Below are 20,805 nucleotides of genomic sequence, written 5' to 3'. Positions count from 1 at the left end.
ACTTATTCTTTAGGGAAATCTGTTGAGAAAGTTCAGTTTTATTTAAGATTTCTCTATTACAGCACACAGTTTTTAAAATTTTGAAATCTCCCATTGAAAAGCATTACCGAATTTGTGAACAGAGAAATATTCTGTGCAACTTCAATAACATATTAGTTTAGTGATTCAAATATACATTGAGAGAGGTTACTTCAACTTGTATGTTTTACTTTTTTACTCATCCTGCAGCCGCCACTGACAGCAAAATAGATCCCCTATACAAGTTAGTGAAATGCCGGGGGTAGGTGCAAGCGTACACCAGCTCATTTCCCCTGCTGCTTGAGGTAAGTTAGCAGTATAAGTAAAAAAGTCACTTATCTAGAAATTAATGTAAGAAGACAGGAATTATATACATTTCACTCCATAAAGATAGAGTGAACAAATATGTCCTCTGTATTTACATTAGGGTAAAAACTTCATAGCTGTGTCATCTGCAGATTATGATGATTCAGTATTTCACCTGCTGTCCATTATGATCCAAAATAATCAACTACTTTACCTTAAGACTTTAACAGATTTTAATTCTTTAGGTATGTCTTTTAAAATGTTATGTTTTTTAAAAAAATTACTGTAAATACAATTAGCCACAGACCCTCCACAACCAACGACTAACAACAGGACAACTAATCAATGGCATTTCACATCATTTGAATTGGAATCTGTTTTCTATGAAGTCTATTTGAATCATATTTTTAACAACATGATATTTTAAAGTACTATTAAAAAGTGTATATCTAATGAAGTCTAATATTGCCTATTTGATATCATTGTCATTTTTGTAAATGACTCACTGTTGCAAAAATATTTCAAAAACAAGAATGTAATAACTGACTCCTTGAAGTAATTAAAAGCCGTGAAATACTATCAAATCAGTCACCAAACACACCTGAATAATAATTCTTTACATTCTTTTCTAACTACTCAAAGCACTGTGTGTTACGCCATGTGTATGTTTTCTAATTTGTTTTGTATTGTAAATTGCTTTACATTTTTGTTATTTTGTAACATATGCAAGTAGCCATTCTAATTTCCCTGGCCTCTAAAGAAAGAAAGTGATATAAACCAAAATCATTACTATCAATTGCGTCAATTTTAAAAAATGAAAATAACAATGAAATAAGTAATTTTTCCTTTTGCATTTGTCATAACTGTTAAAATCTTTCTTCTGTCTGCATTATTTAATAATGTGTAAATTCATCTTATGGCCATGTTACATAATTGCTTCTACCTTGCTTCCACATTTTAAACACCTCAAACCTCCCTCTTTGCTTCTTTCTCAATACACTATATAAATAAAAGATAAATCACAGATAAATAGAAAAAGTTGTGTACAAAAGATAATGTATTTCTTCCAATACAGATAATGTATGTTTTCCAACACAGATTTCATTCCTTGTACTGTGAAGACTTACAGCTGTTCCATCATTTGCTCTTGGAAACCTGATGACTTTCAAGTGGCACGAATCCAACTTGAACGGTACTGTATATTTTAAAAGTTTCCAGTTAGCCAATTTGTACTACTTTTAGTTCCTGGTTTAATTTGAAATGCTACAATAAGCAGAAGGTAGCACATCCATTTTCAAGAGTAATTATCCCAAAAACATAACCAGCTTAATTCAATTCAGGGTAATGTAGGCTGAAGTCTATCCCAGCAGAACTGATCATAAGGCAAGAAGCAGTTCTGGAACGATCTAAAGTCCATTGCAGTATTCCAAAAAAAAAAAAAATACAAGATCAAAATTACCCAGACAACAAATACTGAATTACAAGAACGTTCAAATAAAAAAAGGACTTACTGTATTCAGTAAGTCATACTTACTGTATGACACCCTAGACCTCAGTTCGATGATCGACTTTGTGGTCGTGTCGTCGGACTTGCGGCCACATGTCTTGGACACTCGGGTGAAGAGAGGGGCGGAGCTGTCAACTGATCACCACCTGGTGGTGAGTTGGCTTCGATGGTGGGGGAGGATGCCGGTCAGGCGTGGTAGGCCCAAACGTGTTGTGAGGGTCTGCTGGGAACGTCTGGCAGAGCCCCCTGTCAGAAGTAGCTTCAACTCCCACCTCCGGCAGAACTTCGACCACATCCCGAGGGAGGTGGGGGACATTGAGTCCGAATGGGCCATGTTCCGTGCCTCTATTGTTGAGGCAGCTGACCGGAGCTGTGGCCGTAAGGTGGTCGGTGCCTGTCGTGGCGGCAATCCCCGAACCCGCTGGTGGACACCGGCGGTGAAGGATGCCGTCAAGCTGAAGAAGGAGTCCTACAGGACCCTTTTGTCCTGTGGGACCCCGGAGGCAGCTGATAGGTACCGGCAGGCCAAGCGGAATGCGGCTTTGGTGGTTGCTGAGGCAAAAACTCGGGCGTGGGAGGAGTTTGGGGAGGCCATGGAGAATGACTTTCGGACGGCTTCGAGGAGATTCTGGTCCACCATCCGGCGTCTCAGGAAGGGGAAGCAGTGCAGTGTCAACACTGTATATGGTGGGGATGGTGCGCTGCTGACCTCGACTCGGGACGTTGTGGGTCGGTGGGGGGAATACTTCGAAGACCTCCTCAATCCCATTAACATGCCTTCCAATGAGGAAGCAGAGCCTGGGGACTCAGAGGTGGGCTCCCCCATCTCTGGGACTGAGGTCACCGAGGTGGTCAAAAAACTCCTTGGTGGCAGGGCCCCGGGGGTGGATGAGATACGCCCGGAGTTCCTCAAGACTCTGGATGTTGTAGGACTGTCTTGGCTGACACGCCTCTGCAACATCGCATGGACATCAGGGACAGTGCCTCTGGATTGGCAGACCGGGGTGGTGGTCCCCCTCTTTAAGAAGGGGGATCGGAGGGTGTGTTCCAACTACAGAGGGATCACACTCCTCAGCCTCCCTGGAAAAGTCTATTCAGGGGTCCTGGAGAGGAGGGTCCGTCGGATAGTCGAGCCTCGGATTCAGGAGGAACAGTGTGGTTTTCGTCCTGGTCGCGGAACAGTGGACCAGCTCTATACCCTTAGCAGGGTCCTGGAGGGTGCATGGGAGTTTGCCCAACCAGTCTACATGTGTTTTGTGGACTTAGAAAAGGCATTCGACCGTGTCCCTCGGGGAATCCTGTGGGGGGTACTCCGAGAGTATGGGGTACCGGCCCCCCTGATAAGGGCTGTTCAGTCCCTGTACGATCGGTGCCAGAGCTTGGTCCGAATTGCCGGCAGTAAGTCGAACCCGTTTCCAGTGAGAGTTGGACTCCACCAGGGCTGCCCTTTGTCACCGATTCTGTTCATAACTTTTATGGACAGAATTTCCAGGCGCAGCCAGGGTGTTGAGGGGGTCCGGTTTGGTGGGCTCAGGATTGAGTCACTGCTTTTTGCAGATGATGTTGTCCTGTTTGCTTCATCAGGCCGTGATCTTCAGCTCTCTCTGGATCGGTTCGCAGCCGAGTGTGAAGCGGCTGGGATGAGAATCAGCACCTCCAAATCCGAGACCATGGTCCTCAGCCGGAAAAGGGTGGAGTGCCCTCTCAGGGTTGGTAGCGAGATCCTGCCCCAAGTGGAGGAGTTCAAGTATCTCTGGGTCTTGTTCACGAGTGAGGGAAGAATGGAGCGTGAGATCGACAGGCGGATCGGTGCGGCATCCGCAGTAATGCGGGCGTTGCATCGGTCTGTCGTGGTGAAAAAGGAGCTGAGCCGCAAGGCGAAGCTCTCAATTTACCAGTCGATCTATGTTGCTACCCTCACCTATGGTCATGAGCTATGGGTAGTGACCGAAAGAACGAGATCGCGAATACAAGCGGCTGAAATGAGTTTCCTCCGCAGGGTGTCTGGGCTTTCCCTTAAAGATAGGGTGAGAAGCTCAGTCATCCGGGAGGGGCTCAGAGTAGAGCCGCTGCTCCTCCGCATCGAGAGGAGTCAGATGAGGTGGCTCGGGCATCTGATCAGGATGCCTCCTGGACGCCTCCCTGGTGAGGTGTTCCGGGCACGTCCAACCGGGAGGAGGCCCCGGGGAAGACCCAGGACACGCTGGAGGGACTATGTCTCTCGACTGGCCTGGGAACGCCTTGGGATTCTCCCGGAAGAGCTAGAAGAAGTGGCCGGGGAGAGGGAAGTCTGGGCATCTCTGCTCAAGCTGCTGCCCCCGCGACCCGACCTCGGATAAGCGGGAGACAATGGATGGATGGATGGATGGATGGATGGATGGATGGATGGACTTACTGTATTCCTGGGTCCATCCCAGTTTTGCTTGTCTTCTGACTGGATTGACTTTTGACTACTACCCTAGGCTGCACATAATTTTTCAGGTTAAGCTAGGATAGGCGGGTTAGCCTTTCACCAGACACTCATTGGAAAACAGCACTCCCAGGTCTGCCTCCAGGAGTGGGTCTTGTCATTCCAGTACTGGGCAACACTGAGGTAGTTTGGATGTACAGTTGAATACCACCTTGGCACATAGTGAAAGCATGGCCAACAGGGAGATGCCAAAAGTGGGAACCCAGGAGAGGCTAGTGTGATTATTTCATTTGAATACCAGTTGTTCAGGTTAGAAAAGACCCAGGATCATGTTGCTACCACAACCCTCACCAGAAAAAGTGGCAATAAAATAATAATGAGGATGATTTACTATAAATCTGGTGCCAGAAGAGAATAGAAGAAGAAAATAATACAGAAGAAAGTAAATATTAAATATTAAAACAAGTGAGAATTGTGTTTTTAGAATAATTCAAAGTAAGCCTGTGAAAAACTATAAATAATAACTGGCTGTAAGTCCAAATTACTTTTTACTTGAGATAAGAAGCTATCAACAAAGCAAGAGATTTTTCAACTACTAGGGATATTGAAGTAACTAGAGAGAGAGAGAGAGAGGTTGGGAGCATGTGCCGATAGCATGTTGCGGCACCCACCACACGATGAACCACCTGGATTGGGACCCAAGTGGAACAGGTGACACCTCAGCAGGGCTGGATTTTCCTATAGGCTAACTAGGCTTCAGCCTAGGGCCTCAAGATCAAGAGGGGCCTACATTCAAATTGTTAGCAAAATTAAAATTACACTATTCTAAAAACAGTGAACACTAAAACACTGAACCGAAAATAAGGAGAAATTCTACGCATATGACTAATAAACAAACATAAAAATGTATTGGTTAATCACAGTAATGATGTATTTTATTATCTCTCATGTAATTTACAAACTTAAAAATGGAAGGTGAAAGGGCCTCATAAGTGGAATAGCCTAGGGCCTCTTTTCATATAAATCCAGCCCTGCACCTCAGCACCACACTGAAAAGGTGTGAGGTTTTTTACAGTGGCTGGAGTGCCAATCCTGCCACCAACCCCCAAGTTTTCCCTGCTTGCACGGCTGGATGCAAATTAACGTCATTCAAAGGACAAAGCAATTGCAGGTTAAGGGCTTTGCTCAAGGACCCAATATAGTAGTCGTTTCTGGCATTTATGGGATTCAAACCGGCAACCTTCCGATTGCAGGTGCAGATCCCTAGCCTCAGAGCCAACATTCCGCCCAAAAGATTACTAACTAGAAATAACTAGATCACAATCTAAAAATGTAAAACGAGATGAAACCAGCGATAAAGCATTACATACACTTAATAGTGTAGATCAGTAAGCAACCCTTTTCAGACGCTATTACAATTGCCAATAGTTCCTGACTTTTGGAAAAGAGCACTACTTGTCCCAGTGTCCAAACAAAAACAGACCAAAGGAAATAAATGATTTGCATCAAAGTGACATAGCCTCAATATCAATGAAGTGTTATAGGCAGATTGATCTGCAAAGTGTGGAAGATGCCCAGAGTAAATGGATGGACACTAGGTGGCAATATTGCCCCTTTTAAACACAGCAGGCAGACGATTTGAACACAGGTTAAAAACACCAAGAAGTATTTTATTATTTCTTTTTCCCACACAGTGCCTCCAAAGCACCACAGCTACAATATTCTTCTCTTCCTCCTCTTCCACACCTCCCAGCAAGCGTTGTCCACCTCCTCCTGACTCAGGCTCGCTGGCTGGGTCTTCAGCAGTCCTTTTTTATAGTGCCCGACCCGGAAGTACTTCTGTTTCTTCCTTCCACATGTCTTGCCAGCACTTCCAGGTTAGATGGAGAACTCATGTTCTTTAGTCAGCCGCCGGAAGTACTTAGGGGATCCTGTCCACGTGATCCATTAGTATGACTCCCCCGGTCCTTTGACAGCTCCCCCTGGTGGGAACCTGGGGCACCTTTTCCTTCTCAGGGCGTCCGGCCATCCATCACACCAGTTAGTCTGATATGTGATGTTGCTTTAAAACTTTACTGATAATTAAGATTTATATTCCGATATACGCTGCTCAAATCTATTTGTTGCTTCCGCCATAGAATTCCAGCATAGTAGTAAAGCTGACTCATCCCTTTATTTGATTACAGTTAAACTCACCCTTGTAATTACCAAGGTCAGTAGAGTTTACTTTTTTATTATATTAGTACATATTTAATTAGGTTTTCATTACCCAAGTTTGTATTAATAATAAAGAATGTTACAGAATTGTGTATATATTCGCTATGTTCTTTTAAGACACTATGACGATTGTTATTCTATTCTGGAGGTTTGTTCATTGATTTTTTTTTAATCTTTGTGGTTCCTTCTTATAATATCCTAGTTAATGATAGGTCCCAGAAGTGGCATGATGGTTATTTGTACTCCCTTTGAGGTTTTTAAACAAAATGTGAGTTAGTTAACTGTAAAATTGTAAGTGTGTTCTGTAATGAATCGGCACCTAACACAGGATTGAGTTCCAATGTTGAGCTCCTTGCCGCAAGGAGAGGCTGCGGCTTTCCTACATACCTGTTTTGAAACACTTGGGAAAGAAAATGGATAGATATTTCATCCAGTTACTAGCTGGTATGTGACATTTTGGCTTTTGAAAATCTCAGTTAAATAACAATTTAATGCATGCATCTGTATTTATTTTTATTTCTCCAATGCTACTCTTAATACAGAACACTTTCTTGCTGTTTTGTCAGTATTAACAAAATGAAAGAATACTATTGCTTATGTATTATTACCAATATTCTTTTCTAGCTACATTTTGACATGCTTCATTTCACATTCATATTCATTATAAAGCTATATTTTGTAAAAGGTTTGTTACTTTCTCAATCATCCAATGATCTGATTGTCCAATTGAGTCAAATTGTTGGCAAAAATCATTCTGCATTTTTCAGTTATTCTTTGAAATCTAAATCATTGTTCTTCAATTGGGCCAGCATCTGGGTTTTAATTCTGGTGCGTTTCCTTTTCCACATCTATAGAAAGTATTCATTTTTGACATTTAATTTTTAAAAAATCATTGGATGTAATATTTTGTTAATCTATATTTTGTGAGTTTCATGATCTTTTCTGCTTCTGCTTAAAAACATGCTAATATAACCAATTTGTCTTTTAGTGAGAAGAGTAAACATATTTCCTGGGCCTTACGAGACAATGATTCACCCTTTCAGCTTAATTTGTCCAGTAATAGTTCTCCTTTCTCTGAGGAGCAAAATCCTATCATTCTAAGTGTGGAGGAGATAAATGCCAAGTATTATAGGAAGCGGACTTGGAGTTTCTTCATTCGTGATATAGGTATGAAATTTCTAATGTACATGAATTTTAAATGTGCCACAGTTAGTTACACTAATACATTTTTTTAAAAACATTTCAAAATCTATTCTACATTAGAAGTGCATAATTTTAATTTTACAATAAAAATTGCTGACAGTCCAGTTAGTTAAAATGTATTTAGAACAAGACAAATGTCAAATTATGCTTAATATAGACATCATTCAATGTCAGTTGATTCATTATTTTCAATAGAATTAGATTCTCCATTTGAACCGAACTGAATAAGTACTGCATGTAATATAGTGACATCACTCTTGGGTTTATGGGTTACTGGGCATTTTTATGAGACCTACTCCATAAAGTGGGTTATAACCAGAGAGGCCTCAATATATGAATGAGCTTATACATAGATTTGTTAAAATCTGTTGAAATCTGCAAAGTTGTTCCAAATGCCTTTAGATGGTATTTGCTGTCTTCTATATAAAATATTATTGCTGCTCACACTGAACCACTCTTTATATAGGAAATAAACTTAAAAAGACAAGGGCATGTAAATGGAGGAGTGTAAGAGGAAGAAATCAGAAACTCACCATTTACAGATGCAGAACATGTTTTGGAATGAAAGACATCAATGTGTAATACTGCTGTTTTGTCTGAGCAGTGTACTGTACTGTATATGCAGGACAACTTATGGGTCAGTGTGACAGAGCATCCATAAAATTTACAAAATGGGATTTCTACACACCTTGTGTATGAATCTTCCAGCACTTATTTAAAATTAAATAATTTCTCACAATTAAATGAAGAGTGAAAACCTGAAAGAGAGAGAGAGAACCAGAGAGAGAAGCCAGAAAGAGGGAAAAGCAGAAAAGGTAAAAATACATCTTTGCCAACTGAAAGCATGCAGTCCCAGAAGGGAACATATGAGACCTTTCCTCTAATGGATGCAGTCATACAAGTTTCCACTAGAGGAATGTCAAAGGAGACCTCAGAAGCAGTTCCTGGGATTTCACTCTAGAAATATCCCCTACAATTGTATATAATGCTTTACTTCCTATGGTTCTTACAGTGTGAGCTTGGGAAACTAGGTTAAAAGGAGTGCTCTGTATCATTCGTTGCATTGATATTTGGATTAGCTACCTCACTGAATGGACAGTTTAGATCTTCAGATCTTAATTAATTATCAGTTTTGACTTCAGAAATACCAGTAATTAATCAAATGCTGTAATTCAGCAAGGCTCCTACTTTATTTACCTTACCTTTCTCTGTTGTAGGAGGTGGGTCTCCAGCCTTTAGACTTACATCAAGGTAACTGAAGCACATTAATTTAAAGAAAAAGAATAATACAATTTATTAATAAACACAAGGATTATAAAAGTATGATAAATACAGATGTAAATATTGACATATGAGACTGGACACAGGCAGACTGTCTGACAAACATATAACATATAGGCTGGCTGTCTACTGATTATTCAGAGTTCTACTTTATCTTTGCTCAGATAAATAGCTTTATGACACCAAGTCTTTATTGATGATGTCAGATGTTGTGCAGAGTTATTACTTTGTTGTTGGTCTGATTCAAGTGAAAGATTCTTCATGCGGTGGAGTGCACTCTTTTTCTTTGCTGCCAGATCCTTGTAACTTTATAGGGAAAAGGCATTACTCACTCTGCCTCAACAGTTTAGATGCTGAAGGTCCCTTCTTGAAGTTTTAGCTTCTCAGACTCATCAAACTATTGACACACAGCTTTGGCCTGAGAGACTGGGCCTCAGCTTCAGGTTCACAAAGAGAAAAGAATTTGTTGGATTTGACTCTCCATGGAAGAATGGCTCTTAAATTCCTAGGGTTCAAAGACCATGTTTCAGGAGGTCTTTTTTCATGTTTCCTCTTGCCTGAGAGAATCTCCAAATGTCTCTCAATTAGCTATTACAGTATATGTCTCTGCCTTCTTCTTCCTTTGAGAGATGGAGTGAATGTGGTTTTAAAAGAAGGTTGAACTTTCTCCTGGTTGGATTAAAGTCATTTCCAATTAGAAAATCAGTGTGTCCTCATAGGCAATTTAATTGGTCCAATTTACTTGTCATCCCTTGAATAATATGTATTTGAACTTGCTTGAATCCATTTCAAAACCTTCTGGCTCAACAGATCTACAGAATGGTCTCTGGACAGATATCAGTGCAACTCTGATTTACAACTTTTTTTTATCAAATGAAGTCTAAGGAGATTCTAGTATAAGCTGGAGCTGGAGTGAAGGAAGGTGCAGTTGGATGCCTGCGTCCAGGTTAAATCTGCTTTAGGCATGCCACTAAAGCCTAGAGAATGATCAATATCCAATTTTGTCCTACACAGGGATTCTTATACCTTCAACATTGTTACATTTTAGAATTAAATGGAACATGTAACACAATATCTCTTAAGATCTTTAGAACAGTTATTAGCATGTACAGTTTAAGCGCACAGTTTTCTTTCAAGGAAAGAATGGTTTGCTAGTTTAGGTTCATGGCCAAAATTGAGGGCAGAGGGAACTGTGAACCTGATCATTATATTAGGGCAGTGCTAGATGGCTATCTGCTGTTCTATTCACTGTACATATTCTGCAATAGTTAAAAGGAGATGTTTCTAAATTGATGAATTACTGACCAATCTACATTATCTGTGGTCAACAGCTAGGGTTAATTTTAACAAGGTTGTGGGAAAGTGTGCTAGCAGCTGGCAGACAGCACTTGACAGGCTGGGCAAAAGTCTGTGAGCTCTTTAATTTGGGTAGGACTAGATGTCAAGAGTCCATTCACAAGCCTAGAAATGACTAGAGAAAAAGGTTTCACCTCCTTTTTACCTGATGTTACATCACACCATTTAGTTTACATTTACACTCTAGAGTTCATCCTTTTACAGACATAGCTTCCAAGTCCTTCAACCTCACTTGTACTCCAACTGTATTGTAGTAACTGAGAATGACAGAAACAACACACAGGTGACAGCAATAAATTGCTCTCTTTTACATGAGTAATGTCATTGAAAGGCAAAGTATAATTTGGTTTACAGAAATGTTATTACCTTGCAATAAGTTATGTTTATTTTTAATATATGACATTTCAGCCATGAACAATTTATCCTTCATGAGCAAAAGGTTGCTATCGGTCAAACAAAACTCTTTATATCATTGCTCTTTTGCTGTTTAAATCACTGTCCCTGCTTTGACCTCTGATTTCATGATCAGTTGGATTGGTTCAGAAATGTTATGCTCACTGAATTGTCTAAGTGTTCCTGCCCACACTTAAAGGATAATGTGGGTATTTTTCAAATTTAAGTTATTCATCATAATCATGATATATATTAACTAGGGGGTTCACCTCCTACTCGCTTCGCTCACCAACCCCCTGCACTACACACCAGCCACTTCACATCTCTGCCGCTCGCGTTGTGAAGATGGTGGCTGAATGTACCCCAAGAAGGTCACTCCTCCGAAACCCCCTCTTAAACGGTGATACAATGGGAAACAAATACAGTTTTTTTTACCTCCTCTTTGCTTGATCAGCTGCGGGCTTGCTGCTGCTGCCGTGCCGCGTGATCTGCATCATTTCAATGCCTGTACAGCAGCTGTCCTACTCTTTGTCTTTCATTTCTGGCCCCGGGCATGGTTAAATCTTTTGGCACAAAGTCTCGTCTCGCAGGATGTGAGTACTTCATATTTTTTAGTTTATAATTTAAAAATAGAATAAGAATCTGAAAATCTAACAACATCACATTAAAGTTCGATAAATTCTGAAAAGAATGATACCAAACATAATGTATTTATGTAGGTTTTAAAATAAGCCCGATTTAAAGCGTGACAAAAAACGTGACATAAAAAGTCACATAAAATCATTGCACAAAATCGTTGCACTTTTAGGCTTAGGATTTTATAAATATGGAATAGATTTTCCACATAAAATTGTATTCCAAAGTGAATTATGTTTTATAATTTTTAAAAAGTCATTTTTGGTTCTTGCAGCTTACAATAGGGCTCAAGGATAAATGGGTCCAAACATGAAGAAAGGCTTAAACTTACCAAAAAAGTTACCATTATCATTTTTTAAGAAAAACTTGTTTTTGTATATTAATTCATGTCTTGAGATTGCACAAATATTGTATAACAGTGTATTCACATTGCTTTAGAAATAATAAAAATAATATTTACGAGATTCTGTGATTTTTAACAGAAAACTGTCTCTGCACCTCATCTCCTCAATTGTCTCTACATTCCACAACCATTCACCCCACAAAGGGCATGACTTTCTATAGTTCATTTTGTTAATACATTATACCATTTTAAATCAGCAATATGCCCCAGTGGGACAGTGTCCGACTATGAAGTGGATGATACATTTATTATAATTGCTGAACCATACTTATGCACAATAAAATATACTAATAAGGAGCTCCAACCGATCAAAGAGTGGAAAGCAAAATCAAGAGAGAAAAAGAACAAAATATTAAACTGGAAGCTACAGCTATAGCAACAGACAAGTGGTGATAGGTGGGCACATGTGGAAAATGTGAAGTAATTACCACCAAGGGAAAGTGCCTTGTTGCAGGAAATGGAATATGCTGCTTCCACCATGAAAAAGCTTAGACGTGTCGGGGGATGAAGCCGCTTTGTTACACGAGGCTGCAGTATGTGTTACTGATGAAGACAGATTTTCATCTATTGTGGTGTTCTGGCAGTATTTTTGCAATTTCCAAAATTAAATTGGAAGAAACATTCAAATTCTAAAGGACCAAATAGGCAGCTTCCTTTGCTTATTGATCTTATTTTTTACAGTGTTTAATATGCACTTCTTATTGCATTAGAGATCTGTGTGACAATATGGAGATTATTATTATTATTTACATGGACCTTCAGTAGTCACATCTAAACTCCTCTCACAATGGCAGCTATTAGCAAACAAGCAAATGGGAAATGTATTCCTACCTTATGAAAAATAGTTCCAAGAATTTGTGATAAAATAATTATTTCTAACTTTCTTTCATTATCACAAAAATGCCTCATAAATACTGAAGGTGTGTTTTCTTCAATCAAAACCTTTACTGCTTTAAACTGGATGTATTTGGTAAGTTTGAAGGCTTTTTCTATCATGCATGAACTTGTGTACCCTTCAGACCCATTGTAAGCTGCAAAAACAGACAAGTATTTTTAAAATTTATAAAAAATGATTCATTATAGAACACTATTTTATGTGGCAAATTAATATATACAATGATTGTGAAGAAATAACTTTGACCTGAAAAATATCAAACTTCGTTTTTAAAGCCAAATCCATTCATGGTTCTTGCCAGACGTTTAATTAATACATTTGGCTCTGCAAGACTATCCTAACACATACCTAGGATACCCTGGTGGAATTATACATCAAGTCTGGATATTCCTCAGGAAGAATTTGAATTAATTGCGGGCAATGGAAAATACTGTTTGGCCAGTTATACATATCTTGTTATTTGGAAAAAGATGAATAGATAGTAACAATGCAAAGTGACAAGGAGCCACTGTAGGTAGTGACTGGTGTTCATACTTCCATGGATACTTATATTTGTAAATATAAATTGCTTTGGTTTGAGTGAGTGTATGTATGAAGATAATCTGCAATAAACTGGGGTTCCATAGAGATTTTTAGAGGTTGCCTGATCTTGTTTAATCTATTAAGAGCACACAATTGTTTGTTAATAATATATATATATATTTTTTACTTTGTTCTGTTTTTGAAGTCCTCCCAGACCCACCAAAAATTTTGAATTGCACTCAGGATCCCAATGGACTTAGGCTGAATATTGAACCCCCATCTTCATGGGCCAAACCACATAGCTACTTCCCCCTAGCCTATGAGGTTGAATATGAACTTAAACACAATGGGAAGGTAGGACAGTTTTCTTGGGTGTAATACGATGTACAGGAGGAATTTTATTACTGCAGTAAAGGAATTTTTTTGTGATGAAATGTTCTCTTTCTTTTTATATCTCTTCACAGACAGAGATTTCTAAGAGATTGCTTCTTCCTAAAAGCATCAGCAGACTGAGAGCACGTTCCCAAGATCCCTACATAAACTCATTGTGGAGCCACTGGACTGCATGGAGAGATGTTATTAATGTAGACCTTGTAGTTTGCTGAATCTGTGATAAAAACAAAGCTCTTTCAAAAGTTGCCAAATACTGTAGTTTACTTATAAATCATCCACTGCCCTTTTTAATATTAGAGTTCATTTTTATAGTGATTCATATTAATGGCCAGAGAAGATTTTATACATATCCCAATTTGCTAATAATGTGCTGCTTGTAATTATGTTTCCATTTCTAGTATTAAAAAATAAAACACTTATGAAAAAATTCAAAACATGAGGTATAGGGCAGTTAAACTATACCACCATTTTACAGCTTTTTAAATCTTTTAATCTTTTTGGTGGTTTTTTTGTTCTTATTGCAGCCCCTTTTATTTTTTTTTAACTTTATCTATTAAGTCAGCCACTCTACTTAATCAGTTCTCCTGAATCATACCCAGAGTCATACAACATTATTCACAAGAGTAGAAGATATTTCACTCCAGTTTCATTTCTCAAGAAGTATATACACTGAAAGGTCTGCCTTTCTGACACATTTCTAAGTTAACTCCTGAGAGTTTTGTCCTCTCAAGAAATATGGAAAGCCAAATGGCCAAAGTTAAAAGAATACCCCCAGGATTTATTCTTTCTATCCATGACCTATTCCTTAGGTATGTTACAAGGGTGGCCATTTGATTTTTGTATTACTAAAGTGCTAACACAGGAAGAAACAGTACTTGCTTCATTTGTTTGGAAGTATATTTAAATTAAAGGCAATTACTTAATTTTAAGTGCTTAACTCAGGGCAAATTTCTTCTTACTTTAAGGTTTCCAAGCTAGTAGCTGATCAAAAAGCATGTTTTGTTTTAATAATTTTCTTTATAGAGGTTTCACTGTTGTAACATAACACATTCTCAAAATTCTCCTAGCAAATAGTAAAATGGGCATGGTTAACTGTTCTTTGATTTTTTTACACTTACACACTCATTACCACAGTTAATGTTATGCTATTTGATTTCTTTGTTTTGTACTACCATTGACAATGATTATTTTACCTCAGCTTGGCTTTAGTATTTGGGTTCTGATGTCCTGCACATCAGTACTAAGTACTGTGTGCCTTTGCTACAAAATCACTTTTTGTTTTAAATGATTAAATATTTACCTCTCTGTACAATCATGTTCTTATTCTCAATTTGATACACATCTGAGAGCCCAATGTACACATTGTTTGGATCCTATCCATTGCTGGAATCTGACTAATTAGTTAAGAACAGCAAACCACATTATACTTAATTGTCTTTGCATATAGATTTGCTTATGTTAACATAGCCATGTAACCTGTCCACCTTTTCATCAGTTTCACTAATGAAATATATCACATTAAGTTTCAGCTACTGGAACCTTGAGTAAATTCAATAGCAGATATTTATCACATATTACTCTTTCAGTCAAAAATCTAGATAACAATGTTTTATGCTTCTATAACATTTCAGTGTTGGATATATATATATATATATATATATATATATATATATAGCATATATATAATTGTGGCACCCGGACGGGGCTCACACCCGGCCAGGACGCCCAGGAAGACAGGAGGAGGGCTCAGTCCTCTTCCAGACCGCGAGGGGGCGTCCACCCTGCCATACCCGGAAGTGCTGGGGGGAAGAAAAGAGGGGACACCCGGAGTGCTTCCGGGTACGCAGCCGACACTTCCGCCACACTGGGGAGTGCCTGTGGAAGATTGCCGGGGAGCACCTGGAGCACATCTGGGTGTATATAAAAGGGGCCGCCTCCCTTCAGACGGAGTCAAGAGTCGGGTGGAAGTTGGATGATGTCGGGAGGAAGGCAAGGAGGCGGCCTGAAGAAAGAAAAGGCATTGTTGTGTGGCCAGGACTTTGGGGTTTGTGGTACACTTAAGGACTTTGTAAATATGTATAATAAACGTGTGTTGGGTGACATGAGCGTGTCTGCCTGTCTGTGTCCGAGCCAGTCTCCACAATAATATATATGTATATATATATATATATATATATATACATACATACAGAGAGAGAGATGTACAGTATTAGCATTTTATGTATATATATCCAACCAGACACGCACTTAACTGGGAGACGGTGCAGTGTCAGAGAGCTGGCTGAACTGTGGCTTTCAAATGAAAATGCTATTAACAGACAGTTGGACATGAACCCAGCATATGTAGGCTTAAAACGAAGGACATCTAAATAATAGAAAAAGTTTTTGACTAATACCCTCCAAACCACCTTATTGCCCCCTTCCCCGTACCCGCAGCCCCTCATTTGCTATATATTGCCTTTAATTCCTGTGTGTCTAATCAATTTCCTCTGATGATGATATCTGGTAAGCTGTTCAAAGTTTAGGAATAACATACTATATATATATATATATATATATATATATATATATATATATATATACAGTATACTAGCTTTTACCCGCGACTTCGTCCGTGCGGGACTCTGTTTTAATATACTTTTTTTTCGGAAATATATATGAAGTTATAGTTATTGCCCGTGACTTTGTTCGCGTGGAACTTCTGACTCCGTGGGAGTGTAAATATTTAATTGGTTTTTAGAGGATTTCTTTATAAACAATATTTTTTGTTTGTTTATTGGGCGACACTAATATTACCAGGCTCGTGGGCGAACTTACGCGTGAGCAAGCTACGTAAAACTGACCGTGGGAGAAACAATCTTCCCTTAAATCTACGCCCAGGTATTTCAAAGTTTGGCCCTGAGACTTATTTATCGTCATGGCGAAGCATACTTTGAGGGGAAATTGCAGTCTCTTAAAGTCAAAGGGGAAGTCATTGGATATTAGAGGAATGTGTGGCACGAACACTTTTTCTCCTTGAGCACACCCGGTCAAAATAATGGCTTTGATTACATTTTTATACAGGGCTTTGACTTGCAGTCTAGTGCTATTACATAGTTTCGGTGGTTTTAAATTCCGAAGGAGCATTAGGGGTGTGCTCTTCCGCAGAGTAAGCCTATGGTATGGAAGACCCGGTGGTTTAAGGGAATTTAAAAAACTCTACCGGATAGTTAATGGCTTCATCTGCATTACAGACAGTGTCTATCGACCTGTAGACCATTTCTTTTCCGTCAAAGGACTTCAGCAACATGTCATTAATGAACGCAGCGGAGATGCAGGTCTTTTTAATCCTTGTGTTGTTATTTTTCTGGTAATAATAACCTTTGGCATATTTGAAGTCGAAACTTTCAGAAGAGGATACTTTTTTTGTGAAACATAAGCATGAAAATAACCACTCGAAAGATCTGCTGTGAACCTAAGTCGTTTTACAGGGTTATCATTTATAGACCGAAGTGCATAGCATCAGGTTGCTCGCGCAAATGACGCACGGCTGTCGCTCACTTTACCGTCAGGAAGAAACAGAAACATCCCTTTCCTCATTCCACGCATGCGCGCCGTGTTGTTCTCCCCTCATCTCAGTGGCAAGAGAACGGATATAGTTGACGCCTCCCAATTCACCCCCTTAGGGATGAAATTTCAAAAAATCCTTTCTTAGCGGTTATCCATGTCATTATAGGAATGCACTGTCAAAATTTCAGCCCTTTAGGTCCAGCAGTTTGGTCTGTGCGTTGTCTGTCAGTCAGTCATGGAACTGTTTTATATATATATATATATATATATATATATATATATATATATATATATATATATATACTGTATATATATATACTATATATATATATATATATATATATATATATATATATATATATATATATATATATATATATATGTATATATATATATATAGTGATCCCTCGCTATATCGCGCTTCGCCTTTCGCGGCTTCACTCTATCGCGGATTTTATATGTAAGCATATTTAAATATATATCACGGATTTTTTGCTGGTTCGCGGATTTCTGAGGACATTGGGTCTTTTAATTTCTGGTACATGCTTCCTCAGTTAGTTTGCCCAGTTGATTTCATACAAGGGACGCTATTGGCAGATGGCTGAGAAGCTACCCAACTTACTTTTCTTTCTCTCTCTCTTGCGCTGACTATCTGTGATCCTGACATAGGGGGTGTGAACAGGGGGGCTGTTCGCACACCTAGACGATACGGACGCTCGTCTAAAAATGCTGAAAGATTATCTTCACATTGCTACCTTCTGTGTGCAGCTTTTAAGTATGCTGCACGGTGCTTCGCATACTTAAAAGCTCAAAGGGCACGTATTGATTTTTGACTTTGTTTCTCTCTCTCTCTCTCTGCTCCTGACGGAGGGGGTGTGAGCTGCCGCCTTCAACAGCTTTGTACCAGTGGTGCTTCGCATACTTAAGCCAAACAGCCCTATTGATTTGTTTGCTTTCCTCTCTGTTTCCTTTGAAGAGGAAGATATGTTTGCATTCTTTTAATTGTAAGACAGAACTGTCATCTCTGTCTTGTCATGGAGCACAGTTTAAACTTTTGAAAAAGAGACAAATGTTTGTTTGCAGTGTTTGAATAACGTTCCTGTCTCTCTACAACCTCCTGTGTTTCTGCGCAAATCTGTGACCCAAGCATGACAATATAAAAATAACCATATAAACATATGGTTTCTACTTCGCAGATTTTCTTATTTCGCGGGTGGCTCTGGAACGCAACCCCCGCGATGGAGGAGGGATTACTGTATTATATATATATATTATATATATATATATATATATATATATATATCCAGTATATATCTGCTGTTGCAAATGTGTGAAGATGATCAGTGGAATTTTGTAAATGTTGCCAAGCTCTCCAAACTAATTTTCTTTCAATATCAGGTGATGTAAAGTATAGGAGAGAGGTTGGAGTATAGCCCCGACTGCTGAAAGCCTGTGCACTGGAGCTGGGGAGTCCTCTACAGCGCATCTTCAACCTGAGCCTGGAACAGGGGAGAGTCCCCCGGCTTTGGAAAACATCTTGCATCACCCCAGTACCAAAGGTATCACAACCTAGTGAGCTGAATGACTTCAGGCCTGTCGCTCTGATGTCGCATGTGATAAAGACCATGGAGCGGCTGCTGCTTCACCCCCTGAGGCCACAGGTCTGCCACGCCCTCGACCCTCTGCAGTTCGCATACCAGGAAGAGGTGGGAGCGAAAGAAGGCCTGTACTTTGAAAGGGCAGAACCTGGAGAATTTAGATATCCAATTGGAAAAGGAAGTAAATCATTTTGATTTTCAAATTTTCATCACATAGATGACATGCAAATGGAGATCTTGAAGCCTTCATATTTAAATTGACTCATCTCATGATTCATGCGATACAGGAAAGACTGATTGTGGGCAAACGCAGGATTACAATTGTTCGTATGGAAAAAGATATACAGGTTATGGTAGGTAGGTAGGTAGGTAGGTAGGTAGGTAGGTAGGTAGGTAGGTAGGTAGGTAGATAGATACTTTATTAATCCCAAGGGGAAATTCACATACTCCAGCAGCAGCATACTGAAAAACAACAATAAATTAAAGAGTGACAAAAAATGCAGGTACAACAGACAATAATATTGTATAATGTTAACATTCACCCCCCGGGTGGAATTGAAGAGTCACATAGTGTGGGGGAGGAACGATCTCCTCAGTCTGTCAGTGGAGCAGGACAGTGACAGCAGTCTGTCGCTGAAGCTGCTCCTCTGTCTGGAGATGATGCTGTTTAGTGGATGAAGTTGATTTTCCTTAACTGATAGGAGCCTGCTCAGCACCCGTCGCTCTGCCATGGATGTCAAACTGTCCAGCTCTATGCCTACAACAGAGCCTGCCTTCCTCACCAGTTTGTCCATGCGTGAGGCGTCCTTCTTCTTTATGCTGCCTCCCCAGCACACTACTGCGTAGAAGAGGGCAATCGCCACAACCGTCTGATAGAACATCTGCAGCATCTTATTGCAGATGTTGAAGGACGCCAGCCTTCTAAGGAAGTATAGTCAGCTCTGTCCTCTCTTGCACAGAGCATCAGTATTGGCAGTCCAGTCCAATTTATCATCCAGTTGCACTCCCAGGTATTTATAGGTCTGTACCCTCTGCACACAGTCACCTCTGATAATCACAGGGTCCAGGAAGGGCCTGGGCCTCCTAAAATCCACCACCAGCTCCTTGGTTTTGCTGGTGTTCAGGTGTTAGTGGTTTGAGTCGCACCATTTAACAAAGTCCTTGATTAGGTTCCTATACTCCTCCTCCTGCCCACTCCTGATGCAGCCCCACGATAGCAGTGTCGTCAGCGAACTTTTGCACGTGGCAGGACTCCGAGTTGTATTGGAAGTCCGATGTATATAGGCTGAACAGGATCAGAGAAAGTACAGTCCCCTGCGGCGCTCCTGTGTTGCTGACCACAATGTCGGACCTGCAGTTCCCGAGACGTACATACTGAGGTCTGTCTGTAAGATAGTTCACAATCCATGCCACCAGGTATGAATCTACTCCCATCTCTGTCAGCTTGTCCCTAAGGAGCAGAGGTTGGATGGTGTTGAAGGCACTAGAGAAGTCCAGAAACATAATTCTTACAGCACCACTGCCTCTGTCGAAGTGGGAGAGGGATTGGTGTAGCATGTAGATGATGGCATTTTCCGCTCCCACCTTCTCCTGGTATGCGAACTGCAGAGGGTCGAGGGCGTGGCGGACCTGTGGCCTCAGGTGGTGAAGCAGCAGCCGCTCCATGGTCTTTATCACATGCGACATCAGAGCGACAGGCCTGAAGTCATTCAGCTCACTAGGTTGTGATACCTTTGGTACTGGGGTGATGCAAGATGTTTTCCAAAGCCTGGGGACTCTCCCCTGTTCCAGGCTCAGGTTGAAGATGCGCTGTAGAGCACTCCCCAGCTCCAGTGCACAGGCTTTCAGCAGTCGGGGCTATACTCCATCTGGACCCGCTGCTTTGCTGGCACAAAGTCTCCTCAGCTCTCTGCTTACCTGGGCTGCTGTAATTGTGGGTGGGGGGAACCACTCTCCTATGCTGGTATCAGCAGAAGGATGGGTGGAGGGTGCAGTACTCCGAGGTGAGAGTGGGTTAGGGTGGTCTAACCTGTTAAAGAAGTTGTTCATCTGGTTTGCTCTCTCCACGTCTCTCGATGGTGGCACCCCGCTTCGAGCTGCAGTCAGTGATGATCTTCA

At 40.3% G+C, this 20,805-nt stretch overlaps 1 protein-coding gene across 1 annotated transcript in view; it reads left to right on the top strand.

Moving 5' to 3' along the window:
- The window catches only part of si:dkey-88e18.2 (interleukin-12 subunit beta), a 145,182-nt gene that overhangs the window by 41,155 nt on the left and 83,222 nt on the right, over positions 1-20,805 (top strand). Inside the window, exons 4-7 of the mRNA XM_028805946.2 lie at positions 1,423-1,516; positions 7,447-7,625; positions 13,353-13,501; positions 13,612-13,722. Of these exons, the coding sequence (XP_028661779.2) occupies positions 1,423-1,516; positions 7,447-7,625; positions 13,353-13,501; positions 13,612-13,722 (533 nt within the window). The remainder of the gene's footprint in view (positions 1-1,422; positions 1,517-7,446; positions 7,626-13,352; positions 13,502-13,611; positions 13,723-20,805) is intronic.

The sequence above is a fragment of the Erpetoichthys calabaricus genome, chromosome 7 (assembly GCF_900747795.2).
Source record: "Erpetoichthys calabaricus chromosome 7, fErpCal1.3, whole genome shotgun sequence".
Lineage (NCBI taxonomy): Eukaryota > Metazoa > Chordata > Cladistia > Polypteriformes > Polypteridae > Erpetoichthys > Erpetoichthys calabaricus.
This window is presented reverse-complemented; position numbering and strand designations above follow the sequence as displayed.